This window comes from Pseudonaja textilis, chromosome 9 (genome assembly GCF_049901715.1).
Source record: "Pseudonaja textilis isolate UNSWEBS1 chromosome 9, rPseTex1.2, whole genome shotgun sequence".
NCBI classification, from domain to species: domain Eukaryota; kingdom Metazoa; phylum Chordata; class Lepidosauria; order Squamata; family Elapidae; genus Pseudonaja; species Pseudonaja textilis.
In genome coordinates, this window is record NC_141998.1 from 15,836,583 (window position 1) to 15,860,121 (window position 23,539).

A 23,539-nucleotide genomic window follows, 5' to 3' on the forward strand; every position below is an offset into this window, starting at 1 on the left:
AAATTTGGTTCCTAAAGTGAAATGATTTGTCAAGTGAATGTTGCCCCATTTTATTATCTTTTATGCCACAGTTGTTAAATGAATCACAGCATTTGTTAATAACCCAGTTGTTAAGTGAATCTGGCTTCCCCCATTTACTTTGCTTGTAAGGAGGTCGCAAAAGGGGACCACAGGACCCTGAGACACTGCAACTGTCATAAATATGAGTCAGCTGCCAAGCAGCCGAATTTTGACCATGTGGCCATGGGGATACTGCAATGGTCGTTAAGTGTGAAAAATGGTCATAAGTGCACACTGTAACTTTGAATTGTCACTAAATGGACTGTTGTAAGTCGAGCACTACCTGTGTATGATGCTGTTGATGAGACAATGTTATGATAGCCTGGTGTCATGCATATGAGCCCTAACCAAGTTTTTCTTTTATATTGTACCTTATGACTATTATTAAGTGTTGTACCTAACGATTCTTGACTCTTGATGAATGTCTCTTTTCTATTTTGTACACTGAAAGCATTTGCACCAAGACAAATTCCTTGTGTGTCCAATCACACTTGGCCAATAAAGAATTCTATTCTGTTCTGCTCTATTCTTTATTCCAATATTCTATTCTATTCTATTCTATTCTATTCTATTCTATTCTATTCTATTCTATTCTATTCTATTCTATTCTATTCTATTCCATTCCATTCCATTCCATTCCATTCCATTCCATATTCCAATATTCTATTCTATTTCTATTCTATATTGGCAAGGATCAACTTATTTAAGACTCACTAAAAAGAAAATGCCCATTACATCAAAAGATCTTTCCGCATGAAAACAGGGTCAGTTTATTGATCCGCTGATGAGCACCAAGATTGCATGCAGCTTTAAACTGTATGGTTTATTTAATAAACTTGGCAGGTTGTTTCTAGCAGACCAGTGGGACTTCGCCTTACGCCTGTTTGAATATGGGACTGTTGATGGAACTGGTGAGTCTGATTACTGTGGTCCTTTATCAGGCTCACTTGATGCTACCTCCTTCCCAGCTTCTTTGTCTGTCTCTCCAGGTTCCTTCCCTTCTTCATCTTCTCCTTCTTGGCCTTTCACTTCTTTTCTTGCTTTGTATCCTCGGAAAATGGACTGGATTTTTATAGCAGCTTGTTCTTCCGATAAGGTCCCTTCAATATCCACTACCGGTTGTTCTTCTTCCTTCTTTACGATTTAAAAGAAAATCAAGTTTACATTTCTCACCTTTGCATTTTGCCCACCGTGTTTCAAAAAGGGGTATACAGAGGGAAGGAAGAAAGGAAGGGAAAACAATTAAGCTACAATAAATGTAAATCAAGTTTGTACATATCAGCATACTTTAGAAGACTGATGCTGAAGTTAGGTGGGAAATAAGATGCATCTTGCTTTTTTAAAAAATTTTTTTAATAAACTTTATTAAATACAAAAAGTTAAAATATACAAATATACAAACTCAAAAGACAAAGATTCATACAAACAAATGTCACAATAATCTCTGTGCTAAAACTAATTAAACTTTCCTTGAATACATTTGACAGTTAAATATTTCCTAGATTACATTATGTAGCAGTTATTTCTTGTTTCCTATAGGTTCTCTGTTTGTTATATTCTATCAAACATAATGTTCTGTTATTAATGTTTATTGTTGGATTATATTTGTTTATTTTTACTGATAAATTCCTTCTATTGGTTAAGTAAAGAACAAGGGAATCCAGAACTAACATTATCAATTCCTCTCGGTTGTTGTATGTGTCATAATCCGTTTCATAAATTTGTTTCCCCCCCTTGATTCCCCTTTTCGTTTTTTTTACGTTCCAACCAATCGTACCACTTATTCCGGATCGAGTAAAATTCCACCTCCTCTTTTCCTTTTAATTTTAATGTGAGAATATATCACCAATACAATTTATTATTCAAAAAGTCTGTGAATGTGCAGAAATGGAAAAACTCGCACCTTGCTTTTGTTCGGTTTTAAAATATATATTCTCCCCACTCCCTCCCAAAAAATCATTAGGCCTATAAACTCTGCAAATACCACTTGGACAATTTTTGCTCAGTTTTCAAGGAAAGTTTTATCTGGCATAAATGCCGAAATTAATGCTTAGATAAGACCAATGGTTTATCCAACAACAAAATTATCCCATTTGAAAAAAGGAAAATACCAATATAAAGATTCCCAGGGTATACTGGTCAAATTAACTGGTATCTGTTTTGTCCATTCACTGTCATGGACGCTCCCTGCTGAAGCTGAGCTGCATTACTTGTCTGGATAGCCAACAAAACTTCTTAGTGTTGTTTGGGGTGAAAAACGGGAAGAGGGAGCAGTATTTACATTGCCTGCACTGCTACAGCAAGGCTAATATAAATCATAAAAGATAATATAAACCTTACAACTAAATAAAAGTACAGGCTGCAATTTCACACTATCTATGTGTTTAGTTTTATTTATACAGAATGAGTGCAAAGGGTAAAAGAGACAAAGTTAAAATAGTTTTAAGTTGTGATAACGTCACTGGGTCAATTTAGCAGTGCTTAAGGCTACTAAAATATGCACAGGATTTTGCAATGTTCCTTGATAGTTAAAACTGGTGGGATTTAAAAAACAATTTAAACTCTGAGTGGGCACCTCTATTCTTTGTTCATACATATCTTTACTGGAAATTCATACAAAAAGGTGTTGCATTTTTAGCTATATGTTTTCTTTATTAAATCTAAGTTTAGAGTATGAGTAACTTAGAAGAGGCAATTTAAGTCTTCAGGGAATATGTGGGCATTTTTTTTATGATAAACAGTTTTGGAGATAATTTACTAATTTCAGTGAGATAAACTCTTTCAATTATTTAACTTCAAATGGAAAAAATACGAATGGCCTTTATCGTTCTGACCCTTGTTGGATCCCATATAAAGTTAATGTTGGCCCCTATGAGAGTGGACAACCTCACTGCAACTTTTTAGGCATGCCAAAGTCAGCAACTATTATCCACAACAGAGGCTAGTTTAGAAAAGGTATGCAATTAATATCTGGAAAAATTACTTACTGGTTTTTCAGTAGTTTCTTCTTTCTTTTCCCTTTTCACTCCATCTCCTGGTGGTGCAAGTTCCTGAAAAAGCAGGAGGGTAGTATTGATGCACGAGAGATTATTGGTACAGATGATTCCCCACCCTCACCGAATTTTGATGCAAGCAAAACCCTAAAGACAAATAGTTGGAGTAGTAACTGAACACATGGTGACGAAATTGCTAAATGTATACCAAGCTCTCGTTAGATTCCATATAGAATCCATTGAAATGATGATGTAAAATGATGTTTATAGTAAGCCACTTCATAAGGAAATAAGTGATTCCAATCCTTTTTATGGGTATAGGTAAGCATGATGGAAGATTTTAATGCTATGGCAGTCATAGGATAAAGCTAGTGAATCTGAATTTCAATAGTAGGGGAAATTTTAGATTCCCACTCATCATTTTTCTAAATAAGCTTTTCACAAATCATTTTTGTATGAATTAGTTATTGTAAGCTGCCCAGAGTTGCATGACAGCGAGATGAGCAGCAAATAAACTTAATAAATAATCCACATTCCTTTGAAAATGTCAATGATCCTAATTAACCTCGTGGCTATTATTTTTAATCAGGATTTTAATCTCCTATATTTTGTTTAGTTTCATTCAAAGGCCTGCGTGTCAAAGGGGTGGGGAATTGTTCATTATATAATACCGGTAAAACTTACATTGAAAGCATGGTTATTGTAGAATCGATCCTCTAGTTTTGCTCCCCATTCAGTTGGATCATATCCGGTTTCTGAAAAGACATGAGTTTTTTTTTTTTTTTTGAAAAAATAAATACTGACTTCTCTTTAAAAAAATAAAAGCTTCCTGGTCAAATGGTGCTTAATCAAATTGGGAATCATAATGACACTGACATTCCTTTAAGAACAGTCGTGATTTCTTAACTGAAAAAAGGTAAACACGCACATGTAGCTCAGTTATGCGTAATAAAGAGGAAAAAACAGAGCCTAGGACAATTGGCCCTGGCCATCTCTCTGTGGCCAACACATCACCTGACAATTCAAGACAGAATAACTCAAGAGAGCGCACAATTAAATTTCTAGGACTCCAAGCTCTGGCTCACCCCAGCCTCGAGGACTTTTAATTTGAAAAGGTTCAAACCTAAAGCAAGACAAGGTCTGCTGAAATTCACTTTTTCCACTGTTGAATAGTCCCACAGGGAGTTAGCCATGGCAAGGAGACTGTGGCAAGTCAGCCAAGACCAGTCGGCCATGGAGAGTTGTCTCATTCCAAACATAGGTCAAAATTAAAACACCCCCCCCCCAAAAAAAATTAAATGCTTGAATGAGTGATATATATATATTGTAAAAAAGATAACCCAAACCTACCAATCTGAGCATAACAGAAAGAAGGCCCTGAGCTTTTGAGAATAGCCCCATTCAGAACCTACATAGTGGCTAAACTGGATGGTGCAAAAACATTCCTGAAAAAGAAAAATGCCAAAAATGGACACCTAAATGAGTAAATAATGGTTTCTTGCAAACCAGATGAAGTCCAAAAATGCAAATGTACATTAAAAACCTTAATATAGTCAATTGAAACTTACTTTCTCTTTGAATAAGGAGAGATTCAAAATACTTGGCTGCAAAAGTTGGTATATCATCAGGCTGGTTTCTTAAGACTTCCCTGGCGAGCCCTTCAAGCAGATTGGCAAATCCTGGAGGAATGCGTTGAGTGGTGTTTGAGAACGGAATAGCCATTATTTCTGAAAAAGTTTCTTTTATACCTAGAGTTCAATTTACAATTAGTGAGACTTATAATCTAAATAAGACATTTAAATGTTGGATAAAAAAGTTATGGTAAAGGTTTCCCCTGTCCAGATGTGTCTGACTAGGGGGCGTTGCTCATCTCTGTTTCTAAGCTAAGGGAGCCAGCATTGTCCGAAAATGCTATATATGAGCCCAATCCACCTAACAATGCGGTGTAGTGGCAAAAATATGAGGAGGGAGGAGTATTATGTATCTTTGCCGTCTTGAGTTACTAAAGGCAGAATAAAAAATGAATAAATAAATCTGGATGTCAAGCTCACGCCATTTAATCTTTTTTTTTAATTACTGCAAAGTATCTGATTGTAACAACATTTTAAACAAGGAATTGCTTTGTTCTGAATCAGACTACTCGTCCACTTATCTCTATATCACCCAATCCAATTTGAAACATAATTAAACTCAGGAATATAGAGAATTCACTAAGTTTTTTTTAAAAAATTGACTCTCACGTAGAGATAAACGTGTATTTGCTATTGCACACCTGTTCAAGTTTAAGTTTTACAGTTGGGGTGTCCATCCAACCTTGGCAATTTGAAGACTTGTGGATTTCAACTCCCAGAATTCTCTATGGGGGAATGGCTGGCTGGGGAATTCTGGGAGTTGAAATCTACAGGTATTGAAGTCACTATGATTGGACATCCCTACTTTACAGTATTTTACTTCGCCCTTCTTAGCAACATTTACTATTGAACAGGTGCACCAGATTTCCTGTGAAAAACGTGGCACACAAAGCAGGGCTACAAAACAGGAGGCTGCTTAAGACACAGAAGCAAGAAGCCCTTGCCCAGAATTCCCGGCCACGCTTGCTGGGAACGATGGGGGCTGTATTCCTGTACCTCTAAAAGTCGGGGAAGGGAGCAATAATGGAAGCCTCTTCCTCACGGGGCAAAATGCAGGCACCCTTCGACTTATGACCACAATTGAACCCAACATTTCTGTTGCTAAGGGAGACCTTTGTGAAGTGAGTTTCACCCCATTTTACCACCTTCCTTGCTACAGTTGTTAAGTGAATCACTGCAGTTGTTAAGTTATTAATGTGAGTGTGAAATGAATCTTCCCCACTGACTTTGCAAAGGGATCACATGACCCACCGTCATAAGTATGAGACAGTTGCTAAGAGCCAGGATGTTGACCATATGACCATAGAGATGCTACAACGGTAGTAACTGTGAAAAATGGTCATAAGTCACTTTTGTCAGTGCCGCTGTAACTTCGAACGGTCACTAAACAAACTGTTGTAAGTCGAGGGCTACCTGTACTCTGCCCATGCTCAAAGGCGCTCTTGTTCTGATGCAGCTAGGTTCCTGGCCTGCCTGCGCCTCTCCCTTCCCAGCTATCAACACGGGGGGGGAGGATCTGAGAGCCTTCACGCCGCCGCCCCGTCCTCTTCAGCTCCCCGGCCCGTCAGGAGGATCCTTCCCAAGCCTCCTTTTACCCTTTTACTCCTTTGCCCGCACGGACAGAGGCCAGCGTCCTTCCCGTTGCTTAGCAACTCCAATTAAGACGGCAAGCGGGGAGATCCAATAGAGCGGGAAATCGCGCAGTTGGCTTCTCAGGTCGGCCCATCTCGCTCGTTGATTGGCTGAAAGCTCCGCCCTTCAACGACCAAACCTCCCCCTTTGAAGCCCGCCTCCAACTAAAATCTCGTCCCGCCCCGGTGCCTCAAGCGCGGTTGGCTTCTCCTTGGTCGGCCCACTCCGCCTGCCGATTGGCTGCGAGCTCCGCCTTTCAGCGGCCAAACCTTTCCCCAGCCCCCTTGAGCCCGCCCCCAATTAAAATCTGGCCTCGCCTCACCGCGTTCTCGGTTCCGATTTTGGGGCGCCGGTGAAGGAGGCGGTGGCGTGGCCGAGGTTTTAAAGTCCAAGCGGGGAGCCTGCGCTCCTAGTACGTCTTCTCCGGGCCCATGGAGTTGGGACTCTGCGGGCAGGGCGGGCCTGAGGCCGCGCTTTAGACGGGCCCCGGGGCGGTGGCGTCACAGAGGAGGCCTCGGTGACGTCACACACCGGGCCTCTCCGCAACCTGGCGGGGTCTGATGGGAGGGACGCCGCCGGGGTTCAGCTGCTGGGGCAGGTCTTCCATCCCCCCCGTGGCTTTGCAGATGGGGTAGGCCGCGGGGGCGGGGGGCGGGCCCCGAGGGCCACGCATTATGGACTTTGTAATACTTGCAATATGGTTTTTGCAGTACAATGGCCATCTTGGGTTTTCTTGTATTTTAAAATTTGCCCTTTTCAAAATGTGTAGCTCGTGGAGTTGTTTTTTTGCCCCGCCTAAAACCTTAAACCTTCAAGAAAAGCCTCCCTTTTAGAAACCAGGAGTGGCAAGAGAGATTTACCTACATTGCTTTTGTAGGTAACAAGTTTCATTTTCAGCTGTTCTGAGCCTCCATGAACCAAAAAAGAAAAAAGAAAAGCAAGTATTGAGGCTCAGCAATGGGAAGTGTTGAGAATGTACCTTTACCTATATCCATTCCGACATTTTTCTTTGCAAGTGTTTCTTTTGCTTTTATCCAGAGTGCAATGCTCCTTTCGATCTCAATTGCTCACATGCGATTTAATTCTTAGGATATAACCACTAGACAGGACTTCCCTATCCAATCAAAAACCCTTTATGTAATGTTATAAAAAGAGAAGATGTGATTTTCCCCCTTTGTTCTCTCTCTCTTTTGAAATCAATAAGAGAATCCTTTTTAATTGAAATGTTTCAAATAAATAGCAAATCGATGTTTCTGGAGGGGGGGGGGGCACCATGTTGCAGAAGGAGATATTAAAAGCAGATATTAGAATCCAGACCCGAGGCTGGATTCTCCCATCAAGGCACCACAGCATATCCTTGCATGCTGTGGGAATCCCTTTTTCATTTCCCTATTAAGCTGCTGGGTGGATTTAGTTGCTTGAGGCTCTTTTTTATATATAAAAAAATATTTTATATGAAAATTAAAACGCAAACTCCAAAGGAAAAAAAGTGTTTTTTCCTCTGCCGTTTGTATTTTTATTTTTTGAATAGTTCCAACAACACACGGTTTGTCATTATGTATGAACCTATCATATGACCAAAATTTCCATTGCTAATGTGTGTCATTATAAACCCAACATTGCAGATAATAGTGTACTTTCCTGGCCAAAAATGAATGGTCTTTCTCACTATCCTAAGCACCAGCATAAAAATAATCTGCTATGGCTTTTGCCTGGGATGTATTTTTTGCTTCCCAATCTATCCAGCACTCCTGGTGTGTCCTGGTGGTTCCCAAATGAGTTTGCACACATGCACTCTCTTGAAAGGCTTAGCTGAGCTTTCAGCATACTATACAAACCATTCTTTGGTAGTAGAAAGGGTAAAGCTTTCCAGAGGGGTGTCAAGGTAAAGTTGCAAAGAAGAAATGGGGCAGGAGGCAAAGGCTGGCTGGTTTACACACGAAAGCATTGAGTGGTTTATGTGAATTGTATGCAACTTGATTACCAAGGCTGAGTGAACCTTTTTAATTGCCCCTCAATTTACTAAGCCCAAATTCTGGATTTGTAGAGTTACAAGTGCCAATAAGTTGTAGAGTTACAAGTGCCACTGAGATAAATTGGAATCCAGAAGAATTTCTCAGGAGATACTGGGAAACATTCAGCTGTTTTGCCGTCCTTACAGCCTTTTTTCGTTCTGTTTTTTTGCTTCAGAGGTATTTTAATTCAAATTCAGGAAGCACATTTTCAGAAGAGCCCTGTAGGTCAGATTTAGGATACAGTCAAATAGCCTTTTCTATCTCAGCCTAACACTTGAAATTGTCTGGAGCATTATTAAGGATTGATGTCTTCTTGGTGGTGACAAGATTGCCATACCTATAAACAGCTACGTTACTTTCCCCCTACCAGCCCTATGTTACTTCCTGGCTTGGATCAGCCCAGTGTGAGGTCACAAGGAGATTGATGTCTTTAAGATACAGACTCCTGACATTCTCTGCTCCCAGAATTGCATCCTCTGACTTTCTGACTTCATGTTATCAAAAAAGACGATGGAGGCTTCCTTGCTATTCATGTTGCTCTTGGCTTGCACAGCAGGTGAGTGAGAAGAGGCAGTTCCTGCCACTATGTGTTGAATGACCACTACTGGCCAGGCAAACACAATCTGGAGAAAACAGTACCTGTTGAAAATACAATAGCAGCATTTAGCTGGTAGGAATTTGTTTCTCTTCCATGATGCTAAGCTTCCACCAGAGCAGAGGTGGTATTCAGCAGGTTCTGACCAGTTCTGGAGAACCAATAGCGGAAATTTTGAGTAGTACAGAGAACCGGCCAATCCCACCTCTGACTGGCCCCGCTCCCATCTATTCTCTGCCTCCAGAGTCCCAGCTGATTGTCTGGGTCTTCTTTGGTTGCCCTGCAAAGAAGAAGGGAGCTGGAAAGCAGGTTAGTGGGGTGGGGAGGGAATGGAGATTTTGCAGTATCCCTTGCCATGCCCACAAAGCCAGGCCACGCCCACAGAACTAGTAGTAAAAATATTTGAATCCCACTTCTGCACCAGATGCTTTTTATATTGTACATACTAAGCTTCCTTGAGCAAAATCCTGAACACAGTTTGGTTTAGCGTTTGGTGAGGATAAATCAGATAATTAGCTCATCTCAGTAGAGGAATGACGTTAAACATATTTACAAAGAAAGTCCTTTGTGTTTGATGCCCCAACAGAATTTACTCCTGGGTGTATTCAGGATTGCATCTTTTAAGAGTTTTGTCAACAGTTGCTTAGGTTTGTTGCACCTTTGATAAAGGGTTTATTTTCTTACAATTTTCTCATAGACTTTTCCAATTTTCAACTTTACATTGTATCCTGAAAAGCAGCATGCAATTGTTCCTACTACTTAACAGTACAAGGAAACACTACTTGCTTGCCATCCTGTCTTAGTTCGGCTTCTGTTTCTTATATTGCATGTCTACTGTGGCCTATATTCTGTAGCTTCTGCAAATGTTATAGTAGAGTATGAAACAAACTCATTTAAATATTAAACTAATTCTTGCTAACAGAGGTTCAAATGACAAGAGAAATATAATGGCTGTTGGATTAATTTAAATGTTTACCTTCCAGCATTTATTAATCTATATTTCTAATAGCCCTCTTAAAAAGTAGCCAAGGTAGCCCAAATAAAATATAAGAGGACCGATTCCTTCAGTCATTCAGTGTTAGGGATGCTATATATGTATGTATTGGTGACTTTTAAGTAAATAAGTATAGGGTTGCCATGGCTGTAAGAGAAGGAGGGTTTTTAATTTTTTTTATGGCTTTGCTCATACAATATGCTGAGCCAAGTTATTTAAAGACTTAACAGCTGGGTTTGTACAAGATGCTAGACTAGACTAAAACAAGGTGTTTGTGTTCGGGACATTATTAAAACCTAGGCATGTTACATGTTAGTTAATTGAGCAATCACATTAAGCTATATTTGCTTAGGCATTGTGATAGGAGTACACAGGAACTGTATTTGATTAAGCTGGGTTCAGTATAGCTGATTAAGCTTCATTCAGTATTGAATGAAGACAACAATGCACTATTTAAATCCATACAAATGATGGCAAGAAGGCAAAGTGGCCTCTGTTTTTCTCCTGCAGTGGGGAGGGAATCATGGACAGGCTGTAGATTCAATCTCCCCCCTACTCACAAAGTGACACATGGCAGAAATGGTCTTTTCTCAGAGAATTGGGCTAAAAAAACTGTTCACACATAAAGATACACATATTTTTATGTCACGCTTTCCTAAAAACTAGTGCTATAACAGTGGAATTCCAAAGATCATACCGGATAGGGAAATCGGAGATTGTATGAATGTATGTATGGTGGGGACAGCAGCAGAAAATGGCTCCAGTTGAAAAAAAATAGGAAAAACATGATCATGTGAAAGAGAACAACAGTGAAGGTGGTTGTGTAATCTTGAAAGGTTTTTTTAATGCATCTGAGATGTATTCTTTCTTTCTCAGTAATATGCTTCCTTGACAATCTCTAACGAATTGGCAGCTATTTTTGCCGTTCAAAAATGTCTTAAGAATTGAATGGTTGTAGCCCAGCACAAGCATTACTGGAGTATTTTTGAGAAGCTGAAGCTGTAAACCTGATTGTTGTGCCCTTTTGTTTGCCTCAGGTGCTAAGTTTCACTTTGCTTCCTATTATGCTGATCACATGGTGCTCCAGAAGGAACCATCTCATGCTATCATATGGGGCTTTGGAGATCCTGGTTCTAAGGTGATGCTGACACTCTCCCAGAATCATAACATTGTGACCAAAATGGTACAGATTGAAGGTAATCCATGATATTAACAATGTGTACATAGCTTCCTTCTCCCAATGCCTCACGCATATGTAGAGTAATAGAGTTAGAAGTGATCTTGGAGATCTAGTCCAACCTCCTGCCTGTAGCAGGAGACAAATGCTGGACAAATAGCTGTCTGGTCTCTTAAAGATCTCCAGTGGTGGAGCACCCACAACGTCCAGGTAAGCTGTTCCACTGATTAATTATTCTCATGGTCAGGAAATTTCTCCTTAGCTCTTGGTTGGATCACTTTAATGATCCTCCATCTGCTACTTCTTGTCCTGCCCTCAGTGCTTTGGAGAATAGGTTAATCCCCTTTTCTGTGACCCTCAGTTACTGGAAGACTGCTCTCATAGCATTCCTAGTCCTTATTTCATTAGACTAGACATACCTGGTTGGGAATGTTAGTTGCCAAAATGAGGCTTCCATCTAGGATCATCTTGGACTTGATTCCACTCCTCTATGGGAGGCTGTATATTTCCTTCTTACATTTCAGGCTATCAGGTTTAACTGCTGCTCTGTGCAGGAATCCAAATAAAGTTACGATTGTGGCACCTGAGTGAAGAGAACTGCTCTACCAAATGTTCAGCAGGATGCCAGGGAGAAAAAATATGGCAATAAATCGTCAGTTTCCTACAAGAAAGTTGAACTTTGGTTATAATACAATAAAGAAACTGTCAGAGGTTTGGTTGATTTTAGGAAAGATACTGATCTCTAGTAGTACTGCTCAAAACCAAAACCACAAGGGACTGGCCTGGGAGTACCCCTTGACCCATCACTATGGATGAACTGATGGTGACAGGAAAGCTGCCCTTTGCCAGCTTCATTGTGTTTTCCAGCTGTATTTCTTCCTTAAGATAGCCAGCCATGTCCCAGCGAAGGCTCCAGTCTGCTTTTAAAACAGTCTAGTATAAAATGCTGCTGTTTAACAATCCACTTTGTCCTTCATTTCTGTTTGTTGCCATTTGTACCAGGCTTGTTTTAAAGAGTTGGCATTGCCCTTTCAATACTCTGAATCAGTGTTTCTCAAATTTGACAACCTTAAGATGTGTGGATTTCAACTCCCAGAATGCCCAAGCCAGTCAGGCTGCTCAAAATCAAACATCAGAAATTTGAGATCCTTCAAATGTTTCGCTGGACAACCTACAGCAGTCTCAGTCAGCCAGGGCTGTATTAATGGTTGCTGGAAGATATTGTGGGAAGCATCTGGAGAGCCAGGTTCCCATCAGGATTCTAAATTGCTTAGAAAATGTTCCCTAATCACCTGATTTCAGTCTTGGCAGTTCTGTTCTTTGCTTTTCACGTCTCTGTGAATTGGCAGGTAGAAATGACTGGCTCATCGCAATGATGAAATCATAATTGTAGGACACCTTCCTGGCACAGATCTTCTTTTTATGTTCCTCATCATCTCTAGTGATGTTTTCTGCCCAATTTTATGGTAAACATCCATCTATAACAGGGGTCCCCAAACTTGGCAACTCCTGGCTGGAGAATTCTGGGAGTTGAAGTCCACAAGTCTTAAAGTTGCCAAATTTGAAGACCTGATCTATAAGAAATAAAATAGATATTAATACATTCATTACTTTTGAATAGTTTCATGTTGATATGAAGCCTGGGATATAATATGTTTTTTCTTCTATCAATATTATCAGAAAACTGTGAGACTTGGAAAATTATGCTGGATCCTGTGGCCCAAGGAGGCCCTTATACTATAGAAGTACACCAGTACATCAAGGAAGAAGTGTCCAATTTGTCATTAAAAGATATCTACTTTGGAGATGTTTGGATTTGCAGTGGACAGAGTAACATGGAGATGACCGTTTCACAGGTGAACCACATTCCTATAAATTCCAGGTATGGTTTAAGGACCATGCAAGAGAGGGATCAAATGAGAAAGCATTCTGAGAACTGATATCGAGCCTTATGGAGACACAGGATGAGAATTACTTTTGTTAAAAGGATATTTTGGGCTTATTCTTATGATAAACTATTCTGTGATACTTAGGCTCTCAACCTAAAGTCCAGATTGTGATTCATACATTCTGCCTTAACCATGATCTATTCTATACTAATTGATTGTTTTTGGTTTACTTGCTGTAACCTGTAACTCTGTGGCAGTGGTGGGATTCAAAAAAAAATGGGATGGGATTTGCCGGTTCTGCGAACTACTCAAAATTTCTGCTACCGGTTCTCCAAAACTGGTCAGAACCTGCTGAACACCACCTCTGCTCTGTGGGTTATAGAAAACTAGATTGAAAACTATCTTACAAGTTCTAATTTCCAATACAAATGAAGCAGATTTAGGAGTAGGTGCTTCATTTTCTTTTTTCATTCACCAAGGGCATGTAGGAACATCTTTAAAAAAAAAACAAAGGGGAGGATTATACAGGTGATCCTTAGTTAACAATCCTAATTGGGACTGGTGATTCCAGTGCTGGTCATTAAGCAAAACATCACGTGACGATGGTAACTTATAACAGCAGTTCCAGGTATTCCAGTTTGGTTGCAAAATGAGACATCATATGACAACCTCTTCTACCAGCTTCCCGGTTTACATTGCTTATCAGAAGCTGGCTGGTCACAAATGGTGATCACATGCTCACAGTCACTTTTTTTATTGCCATCATAACTTTGGTCACTAAACAAACAGTTGTTAAGTGAGAACTAACAATACATAGTAGCTTATGACTGCAAGCATACCTATGCCTAGTTTAGTTTCTTTTTTAATAAGGAAATGTTGAGACATTTATGTGCTAGAATATCAACACGGCAGGAGAGAAACCAGCAGATCACAGCTGATCCTGGCTTGCTCTGTTGCTTGCAAGTGTGAATGTACTTTATAATACTTTTGTGTTTAATTGAAATTTCAATGGAATCTTCTCTGCTTCCTAGATATTCAATGCTAGCAAGGAGATGGAAGATGCATCCAAGTATCCCCTTGTGCGGATATTTTCCACTGCCCTTATTCAGTCAGAAGTGGAACTTCAAGACCTTGGAGGTGTCAACTTGCAGTGGTCCATTCCAACGGCCAGTAAGAGCCTGACTTAAGTCAAACTTCTAGCAAGAAATCAGCAGCATCAATAAGATATTTTTCATGTTATGGTTGATTGGTGGGCTAAGAACTAGCCACTTTAGTGGGATAACGGCAGCTTGGCCAGCACAACATATTTGGAGGAATAGCAAGTATCGGAAGGCTAAATGGTGTGAGGGTTAGGCTCAATTATTTCAATGGGTCCTTCATACTTGATTTTTTTACAATGCATATTTTCTAATAAAGATAATAGTTGTATTATTTCTGAAGCCTCAAAATGTTTTAAACTTTCAGAAAAATATTCCTTTATACAGGAAACCTGGGCCACGGAGACTTCAGCTACTTTTCTGCAGTATGTTGGCTGTTTGGCCAGTATTTGTTCGAGAAACTCAAGTACCCCATAGGGCTGATAGATACCTCCTGGGGAGGGACCCCAATTGAGGCCTGGTCCTCCAAGAAGGCCTTGAATGAATGTGGTCTGTTAGACTATATTGAAAGGTAAGAAAAACTGACTTGTCTAACTGTTTTTTTTAATTAATCTGAGACTTTCCATCCTAGAAAATGGGTTTGCATATTGGCTGAGCTATGGCTTTATTTCACTGTGATTTATCTCCAATTGGCCAAGGTTCTGTTCACATGCTCTGCTATAAACCTTGCTTTGCAAACCATCCTGCCTATGTTTGCACATTGCATTAAGCTAAGAATCACCATTACAGCTTAATACTCAGAAAGAATTGTATGACACTACAATCTCCTAACGTCTTTTCTCTGTGTAACTATGACGTTTTCCTATTCTGGTAGTTTATTGCTTCATTCAGGTTGAGTCCAATGAAATAGAAAATCAACTTGGGTGCAGTGAAAATATGTAATCATCCATTTTAATCCATACCAGTTAAAGGGGCCAGTTTTCCTCACAACAAATTAGAGGAGTACATGAAAGGAACCCATAATTTAATTATGTCTCTCATTCCTCCAACCCTACAATCTTTGAGTGCTACCATTCAGTGTGTGTGTGTGATTATGTACCCTCCTTATGTTGCAAATGAGCTACTGCACTTTTATGTGTATGGCAAGAGTTAAAAGGGCTACCTTCCAGAAAAACATCAGTTGAAGAAAGCTATTTTACTAAGAAAAGCTTCTCTTTTTTTGCCATAATGAAGTAGGTCTGATCCTTGATGACATTAGTGGTCAAAAATTCAGGTGCCTGTTTTGGATGTTTTTCATGAAACAGAAAAAAAATGAAATTATGAAATTGATGATTAGAAAAATACTAGATAATGGAAAAAATGAAAGTCTGTGTTGTAACCTTACAGTAAGAGGTTAATTCCAGGTTATAATTGTATCTGTTGTAAAGGACATTTGAAAGACATTTGCATTTCTTTTCCTTTTTTTCTTTTTCTTTTTGCACTTTTGGCTTAGCATTTTCTTTCAGTTCTTTTATTTCTATTTCTAATATTAGTTCTTATCTTTCTAGTTTAAAAACTCTAATAAAGTTATTTGTAAAAGTAATTCAGTCATTGTGACTACCAAGCTGGTTGTTGTTGTTGTTTTTTTTACAAAGAAAGCTCCTGATCCTTCAGGTTCTACCTGGTGAGAACTCCTTACTCATTATTTTTCTTGCTGTCTTACAGAAGTCCTCCCTTGTACCTCGATGCTGGTCCCCGAGAAGTATCCGTGCTGTGGAATGCAATGATTCACCCTTTCATCAACATGACCATCCAAGGAGTTATATGGTATCAAGGTATGTTTAAGTATCAGTGCAAGATTGGACTGGACTGATTCTGCCCTTGGTAATGTATTGGACCTTGGTTTACTGCAGGGGAAGCCAACACTCTTATGAACACTGATATGTACAATTGCACCTTCCCTGCACTCATTGACGATTGGCGAAAAGCTTTTCATGAAGGATCCGATGGTCAAACCAACAAGCAGTTTCCCTTTGGCTTTGTTCAGGTAAGTATACAATGGAAATGCACTCCTGGACAGGTTATTTGGGCTCATTTAAATCTGCCCCTTCAAATTTTGATGTCACCTTTTTCAAGGTGAAGAATCTTCCTAAATAAGATGTCCCACAAACTTTTGCTATGAATGTTTTATGGTAGGTTGTCACCATAAAAATGCAAGGGGCATATGCAGAAAAGTGGTATTTTGCTAAATCAGTCAGATCTAGCCTTAGACTTCTATTCCCAATTATTTCTGAAATCCTTAATCAATGATAAGTACTGGCTCATATTTCCAGATGCACGCGTTCCTCTTCCAAATGTCAGCTAGACTCGCACTTTGCTCTAAGTTGTAGTCAGTTTTAATCATAGATTATTGAAAAAGTCAGAGGACTGGTTCAGATGACCAAGCACATGACTGGATTTACACATATAGTCAGCCAAAACTAAACAGGTTATGACTGATTGTGATGCATGATCCATGCATACTGTTTCAGACCACAGACCTCAGAGGCCCCTGTCTTTTTCAGCCATAGAGAACAATGCATCTGTACCTGTTAAGCAGCAATCTTAACCATTAGGCCTTTAATAATGCATGTAGTTTTATGAAGCCACTGCTTTGTCATTCCCCAGTTTGTTGTTTTCCAGATGTGTTGGTTTTTAATTCTCATAATTCTTTAGACAGCATCCCATCTTCCTGACTATAATTCTTATTCCTGAGAACTATAAGAGTTGATCCAGTTCATTTGAAAGATACCATGTTGAGGATGGCTGCCTAATATTGAAACAATGAAATCATATAAAAGATTTGATTTTCCCACTTGCTGCTCTTACCGTGCAGAAACCCAAGGATTTTGTGCCTTTCGGGCCAAGAAGGATCGTTTGGACTGTTTCCATTCTCAGAATATGTATGTTTCTGCAATCGTAACTGAGTGGATGATGGTTATTAAGGGTAAAGATCAAGTCTTCCATAGCTGCTCTGTTCATGATTTGTATCGGGGACTTTCAGTTTAAGAAGGAACTGACTAGAATGACAGATAAGTTGTGAAATCCATGGCTACCTTTTCTTGATGATTCCCATGCTTTACCCACTTTTAGTTATGTACAGATCAGCACGTGCAGATAAGCGGCAAATTTCCACGTATTCGGTGGCATCAAACTGCAGACTACGGCTATGTCCCTAATAAGAGAATGTCCAATACTTTCATGGCTGTTACTATAGATCTTGGTGATAATGAATCTCCTTATGGCAGGTACATTTTAAAATTGCTTGAGATCTGTCCTCTAATCTCCTGGAAGTTTTCTTCTCCCATTAAAAAAATGCTTCTGTTTTCTTTTGAAGATTGATACTGCCTTGTGGTCATATCAGTCTTGGTAGAGGGAGTCAAAGATTACAGCATCATAAGGAGAGAGGGAAACAAGCAGGTGGAATATGTGAGGAAACAAATGATGTGTATGTGGGAGGAGAAAAAAGTAGATGGGAAAACGGGAGACTGTGACATTGATTTGGAGGGTGAACCAAAGCTGGTTGAAAGAAGGATGGGTAGCATTCACGTCTCTTGATCAGAGGCATAGCTGAGACTGGAAGAGCAGGCTGTCTGGTACAGGGGTGACAACTTTTAAGACTTGTGGACTTCAACTCCCATTTTTTTCCGGGCCATCATGGCTGGTGGCGGAATTCTGGCAATTGAAGTCCACAAGTCTTAAAATAGCCAACGTTGGAGACCCCTCATCTAATAAATAGTACTGATTGCCAGTTCCCCCAAAAAGTGACTGTTACCTTATTCTAATAAAAGTGCTGAATGCTCTTGGGCCATCTTAAGGATTTAACAGATTTTTTGGGGAGGACAATCTTTTGTGGACTAAAATTCTTATTCTCTGATGAAATGGGTTTTATCCCATGGGAAAAAGGAATTGCACTGCAGTTTATAATGTCTGAAGCCTGAGATTGACTCTCTCAACAATGAGAGCCAGAATCAAGAAGAGGGAGAGGGAGGGAGGGAGGGAGAGAGAGAGAGAGAGAGAGAGAGAGAGATTGTAAACAGAAAAGGACAATAAAAGAACGACATGAGAGAGGCTCTAGAAGCATTTGGCTGGCATTTATTAAATTTGTATGCCATCTATCGCTCTGTCAAGCAGCTTTGATATCCATATTCATATTTCTTGTTCTTCGTGAAATGACACCTTTACTTCCAGCTTTCATTTGCAATATCGAAAGCTGCCAGCTGGAGAGCCTTTTAAAATATGAGCATGGAACAAAAAGAGAGTCTTTGTTCCAATTGAGCCCTCTCATCCCTTTTCTTTGTTCTTCAGTATCCACCCCCGAGATAAGCGGACTGTGGCCTATCGGTTGCATCTTGGAGCATTGGCAGTAGCTTATGGGGAGAAAAGTATAGTCTTCCAGGGTCCCTATCCTCGGAAAGTGGAAGTGAATGAAACCCATAGGCTTCTTAACATCACCTTTGAGGAATGTGTTCAATTGCGTCACATGGACAACAAGACGTTTGAGGTACAAGATGGGGAAGAGGTGTTGACTTGGGATTACAGCAGTTAGTGTCCAATACTTCTAGTTAGCTACCTGGATGCAGGAGGACTCCCTATGCCTTGAATTACAGCCCGCTTGCCATTTATTTCAATGTAGCTGCTAAGCCTGTCTATGTATGTGTTCAGCATATGTGGCCTTGTTAAAAGTTAGAGAAAGAAAAGATGGGTCTAGAGCAGTGTTTCTTAACCTCAGCAACTTTAAAAAGCATGGACTTCAACACCTAGAATACCCCGGCCGGCATATGTGGCAGGGATATTCTGGGAGTTGAAGTTCACAAATCTTAAAAGAGTTGCTGAGGTTAAGAAACACTGGGCAAGAGGAAGGGAGAAACAGCACCAGAAAGACAGGTTGTGAGAGGGGATTTCCTCCCAAATTCTGAAAGTGTTGTCTATTATCTTCTGTTGTGTAGGAAGCAACATGCTAAACAATTATCTACTTGTCCCCCTGTTAAGTGGCATTCAGCTATGGCAAGCTTTAATGAATTACAATAATACATTGTCCTGCACATGTTCCCCTAATCCTTAACATAGAAGGTCACTGCTGTATCTTTTGTGAGATTAATAGAAACTTCAAGATTAAAAGGATGAGGTTTAGACTGTGGGGGGAATGACACAGGTAGAGGTAGTAACTAAGGACAAAAAGGTTTGTTCCTTAGCCTTCCTCACAAAATAAGGCCAAGCCCTCAGCAGTTGTTGCTTTGAAAGATGCTGAATCTGCCACTGAAGCAATCTCTCTCTCATGCCTTTTTGCAGGTGTGTTGCTTGAATCAGGGAACGTGCAGTTGGAAACCTGCCTCCATTGTGTCATCCTCTTCCTACTCGGTAATCCTGCAGAACCCAACCTGTTCAGATGGCATAAAGGGCTTGCGCTACGCCTGGTCTGGATGGCCTTGTGAATACAAACAGTGTCCCATTTACAATCTACAGGAATTGCCTGCCCCTCCCTTCATTACATTTTCCCAAAATAACCCTGCATGGATTTTGCTGTGAGTAAGCTGAAAGGAGAAAGAGGAATCAGCAGCTTATTTTGCGGACGAAAACAAGAAGTGTGGAGCACAGCTACAGCTTACTTTCCTTAAAGTAGTAAACTACTCAGGTTGATGACTGCAGAAAAAAAATTTAAAACGAGCAACCCAGTTACTTACTTCCCAGAAAGGTCATAGTAGGAAGGGTGGAACAGATGTGGGTGGTTCTTACTCTTGCTGCCTACCTGAGGTACCGTAATAACTGGAATTATTTTGTAAGTACTTTACTAGAAATCAAACCACTTCTGAAACAATCCCTGGTTACCTGCACACAACCAAGAGAGCCAGGATTCTGAATGACAAGGCATGATGGGTGATCAATAAAAGATTCCTCTGGGAACATTGATTTTCCAGTGCATATTTAAACCTAAGTCCTTCTGAATTTAGCAGGACTAGCTCCCAAGTACAGATACAAGTTGGATGGGCCAATTGTAAGATGCCATACTGGTCCAGCCATTTGCTCTCTTCTTGTCTCCAGCTGATCTGCAGAGGAGTGTTATAAGGAAAGCAGGAAACACTCAACATTTTCCCCCTTCCACTCTCCTAGCCAACTATAATGGGAGTAAGCCTAATACAAGCCACAGCTTTGTGCTAAAAGGAATGGCTGAGCTATGGCCTTCCAGGTGTTGCTAGATGTCAATTCCTGCCAAGGTGAGTGATGTTGGCAGATGCATTAAAGTGATATCTAGACTGCATCTTATCTGCCATGGAGCGAACTATTATTGACCAGATTAAAATCCGGGTTTGGGGTTTCATTGTATTCCAAATCCACATTATGTGATACTACCACTTGCAGGAAATAATTCTTGCAGCAAAAAAAAAACCCCTTTCAAATAGGAACTGTTACATTAAAAGCACAATGTCGCTTTACAAAAATAAGAACATAGAAGTATATTTCTTTTTTCAAGCAAAATCCCTGGCTTCAGCCAAAAGCCAGGAAGGTTTTCCCTATGTTGGGTTTGGATCAACTAGATTTCCTCACTTATATATATATATATGTTGTATGTTTGTTTTAGAAGAGCAATCTGGCAAACAGGGTTGTGTTAACCAAAGTAGAAAATGGGAAACAATTGTTTTACAGAGCTGTTCCCTGGATCAGAGTAAAATGGTGTCTGTTGGGTGTACTGTTTAGACCAGAGATCTCCAGCTTGGCAACTTTTAAGACTTGTGGACTTCAGCTCCCAGACAGACAGGCAAATCCCTGAGGTTTCCCAGTGTATAAGAAGAAATAATCATGGATTGATCTGTTTTAAATAACAAAGACTTGAGGGCAAGAGAAGAAAGATATTTTATGTGCTCGATTTATTTCAGCTAGAGGATACCAGATGGTAGAGATTATTTGACTTCGCTCTTGGAAAACTAACTTCTGGCATTGGGTTGTGGAATATAGATGGGTGAATCTATCAGTTTCAGTGTGTTGTGGATTCTTCGTTTCATTGATTTAACAATTTCAAATGTCCCATTTCCATATTAGGTATTTTTTTAAAGCTGGAATCAAAATTGACATTTTATTTTTAAATCTGTGCAATCATTTTTCAATGAGCTAAAGTGTATGTTTCAGTGCAATAATTGGTTTTTTTCCTAATAACTGCTGTTTTCACTAATACTGGCATTTTTGTACACTTTCCCCTTTTTATAAATAGATGAGTTTTGCAAAATTCAGAGAAGTTGATACTTCAAAGTAGAAGTAAGTTTCAGCTTGTCTCTTGACCTGACAATGCAGAATTAAGTTTATAATTAAATATGGACCAAGTGACTTCTCCATCCATCCTTACTGTGGAACAGCTGTCACTCCTGGATTGATCTTGTCCCTCATGTAGCAGAGTAAGACTGACCTATGACAAGGGTGGGCTGAATATAAATGGAGATATACTTCAGATTACCCATAATAGGAGGGGGTTTCTGAGGTCCATGATTTAGACGGGTTTCCTAAATTAGGGAGCAAGTAGGAGGTGTGTCTGAGAATTTCAGTTGTGATTCTGAAAAAAAAATCCCTGGGTGGAATATTCATTTAAAATGTTTTGCAGTGCTGTGCCTATATTTTTGAGCCCTCATATGGCTCTTTGTTTAACAAATTTAAGAGTTGGAATGAAAAAGCACAGTGTTAACATTCCCTATAATTACATGGCTGTTTGAGACAGCCAGGGCAAATACGGCAATTTAACTGCAAATGAAAGGATATGGAGTGTTTGCATGTAATATCCATTCTTTTTTTAAAAAAAACCAAGTCATGCTTAATTTAATGGATAGTTATACCCTAGATAAAAATATCCAAAATGAAATCTGCAGACCACAGCAAGATATATGTTTGTCTATAGAATAATTCTTTGAAAATGAATCCGTAAGCGTCTGGCATGCATCTCAAATTAATCCCCAAATTTCTATGCAGAACAACTTCCAAGGAAAAAAAAATTCATCATTTGCATTCATTCATTCAAAAGTATGCAGTTATTCAGCACACACTTATGTGTAAGTTAATATGCAAGGAGTGATGATTTTCTATCTAAAAGCATGGATATTTGCCTAGCAGTTAGAATCACATTACATGGAACATTGTAGTAATTTGTCCCAAACCTTCTAGTAATTAGCGTTTGTATCTGGGAGTAAACTCCAAACACTGTACAGGTAGTCTTTGACTTAGAACAGTTCGTTTAGTGACTGTTCAACATTAACAATGGTACTGAAAAAAAAGACTTAAGACTCTTTTTCACACTTAACCATTGCAGCTTTCCATGGTCACATGATCAAAATTAAATAAATAAATAAATAAAGTCAATTGGAGAAGCCAGCTTCACTTAACAAAGGTATTACTTAACAATTGCAGTGATTCACTTAACTGGCAAGAAAGGTCATAAAATGAGGCAACATTCATTTAACAACTGTCTCGCTTAGCAACAAAATTTTAAGGCTCAATTGTGATTGCAAGTTGAGGACTATCTGTTACGTATTTAAGAGTAAACTGGAGCAGGGCCTACATTTGATAAAATCTTCACAAATGTACAGAAAGAGCCAGACAAAAATTCTTGGTTTACAATTGCTCTTCTTTCATAGTTCTAGAAATCTGTGGGTGTTTAGATTGCTGTGGTTTGCATAGGTAAATATTTTAGATAATGATCCTGTACCATGTAAACATGAATGAGCTATACTTGCGTTTGTTGTGCCAATTGGTATGCTTGTTGTTGTTGTTGTTGAGGAAATTATCTGAAATAGCAAAGTGGTATGACTTCCACCCATGATTAAAAGTTACAAATTGTCTTTCTGATTTAAGTAGTCTCCATTAAAATAATCCCCTCTTGCCTAAAAGTTTGATTATTTAATAATTCACCCTGGCGGGAATTGTATAAAGGAATTTGATGCCACAGATTTAAGTTTAGGTCTTCCCTCTAATAATGTGTCATCATCATCATCTTTTAATGACCCCATAATCCTTTGTGGGGAGAAGTCTGGGCAAATGAATGGAGCTAGCAGAGTGTTTAATGGCCGGATGCCTTTCCTGTCGCCAGTGCAGAGTTTTGTTCAGCAGATACATTCTCATTGTGCCCAGAGAGAGAAATATCTGCCTCTACCTAGGATCGAACTCACAGCCTCCTGATTGTGAGACAGGAGCTCCATTCTAGGCCACCATACCACTCCCCCCCTCTAATAATGTATGGGCTGCAGCATATTTTTCTCACAAGGTTTAGACCGGGGTGTCAAACTCGCGTCGTCATGTTGCTGTGACATAATGTATCGTGACTTCTTTCTCCTTTGTTAAAATGGGCGTAGGCATCGCCAGCGCATGATGCATCCAGCCCACAGGCTGCGAGTTTGACACCCCTGAGCTAGATAAATGCAGATAGCTTCAGGATGCTTCCAAGCAGAGCTATTTGCAAAA

General features: G+C 39.6%; 2 protein-coding genes across 6 annotated transcripts; one reads left to right on the forward strand and one right to left on the reverse strand.

The window, feature by feature from the left end:
• Positions 1-804: 804 nt before the first annotated feature.
• On the reverse strand, positions 805-6,816 carry SPA17 (sperm autoantigenic protein 17). Of its 4 annotated transcripts, none has more exons than XM_026718029.2 (5): positions 6,639-6,816; positions 4,622-4,801; positions 3,738-3,808; positions 3,048-3,110; positions 805-1,194 (listed from the first exon to the last, which is right to left on the reverse strand). In XM_026718029.2, exons 2-5 carry the CDS (start codon positions 4,773-4,775, stop codon positions 982-984), a joined length of 501 nt encoding a protein of 166 aa, XP_026573814.1. In that variant the 5' UTR covers positions 4,776-4,801; positions 6,639-6,816; the 3' UTR covers positions 805-981. The 4 variants fall into 4 exon arrangements, with proteins under 4 accessions (XP_026573814.1, XP_026573816.1, XP_026573815.1 ...); XM_026718031.2 differs by lacking the exon at positions 6,639-6,816 and adding an exon at positions 6,280-6,411; XM_026718030.2 differs by lacking the exon at positions 6,639-6,816 and adding an exon at positions 6,098-6,235.
• SIAE (sialic acid acetylesterase) lies at positions 6,611-22,920 on the forward strand. 2 transcript variants are annotated; one of them, XM_026718027.2, is made up of 11 exons: positions 6,611-6,728; positions 8,702-8,887; positions 10,958-11,116; positions 12,778-12,953; positions 14,018-14,156; positions 14,471-14,654; positions 15,788-15,897; positions 15,976-16,109; positions 17,195-17,349; positions 18,410-18,605; positions 19,394-22,920. In XM_026718027.2, exons 2-11 carry the CDS (start codon positions 8,824-8,826, stop codon positions 19,628-19,630), a joined length of 1,554 nt encoding a protein of 517 aa, XP_026573812.1. In that variant the 5' UTR covers positions 6,611-6,728; positions 8,702-8,823; the 3' UTR covers positions 19,631-22,920. The 2 variants fall into 2 exon arrangements, with proteins under 2 accessions (XP_026573812.1, XP_087795137.1); XM_087939011.1 differs by lacking the exon at positions 6,611-6,728 and adding an exon at positions 6,841-6,947.
• The last annotated feature ends 619 nt before the right edge of the window (positions 22,921-23,539 follow it).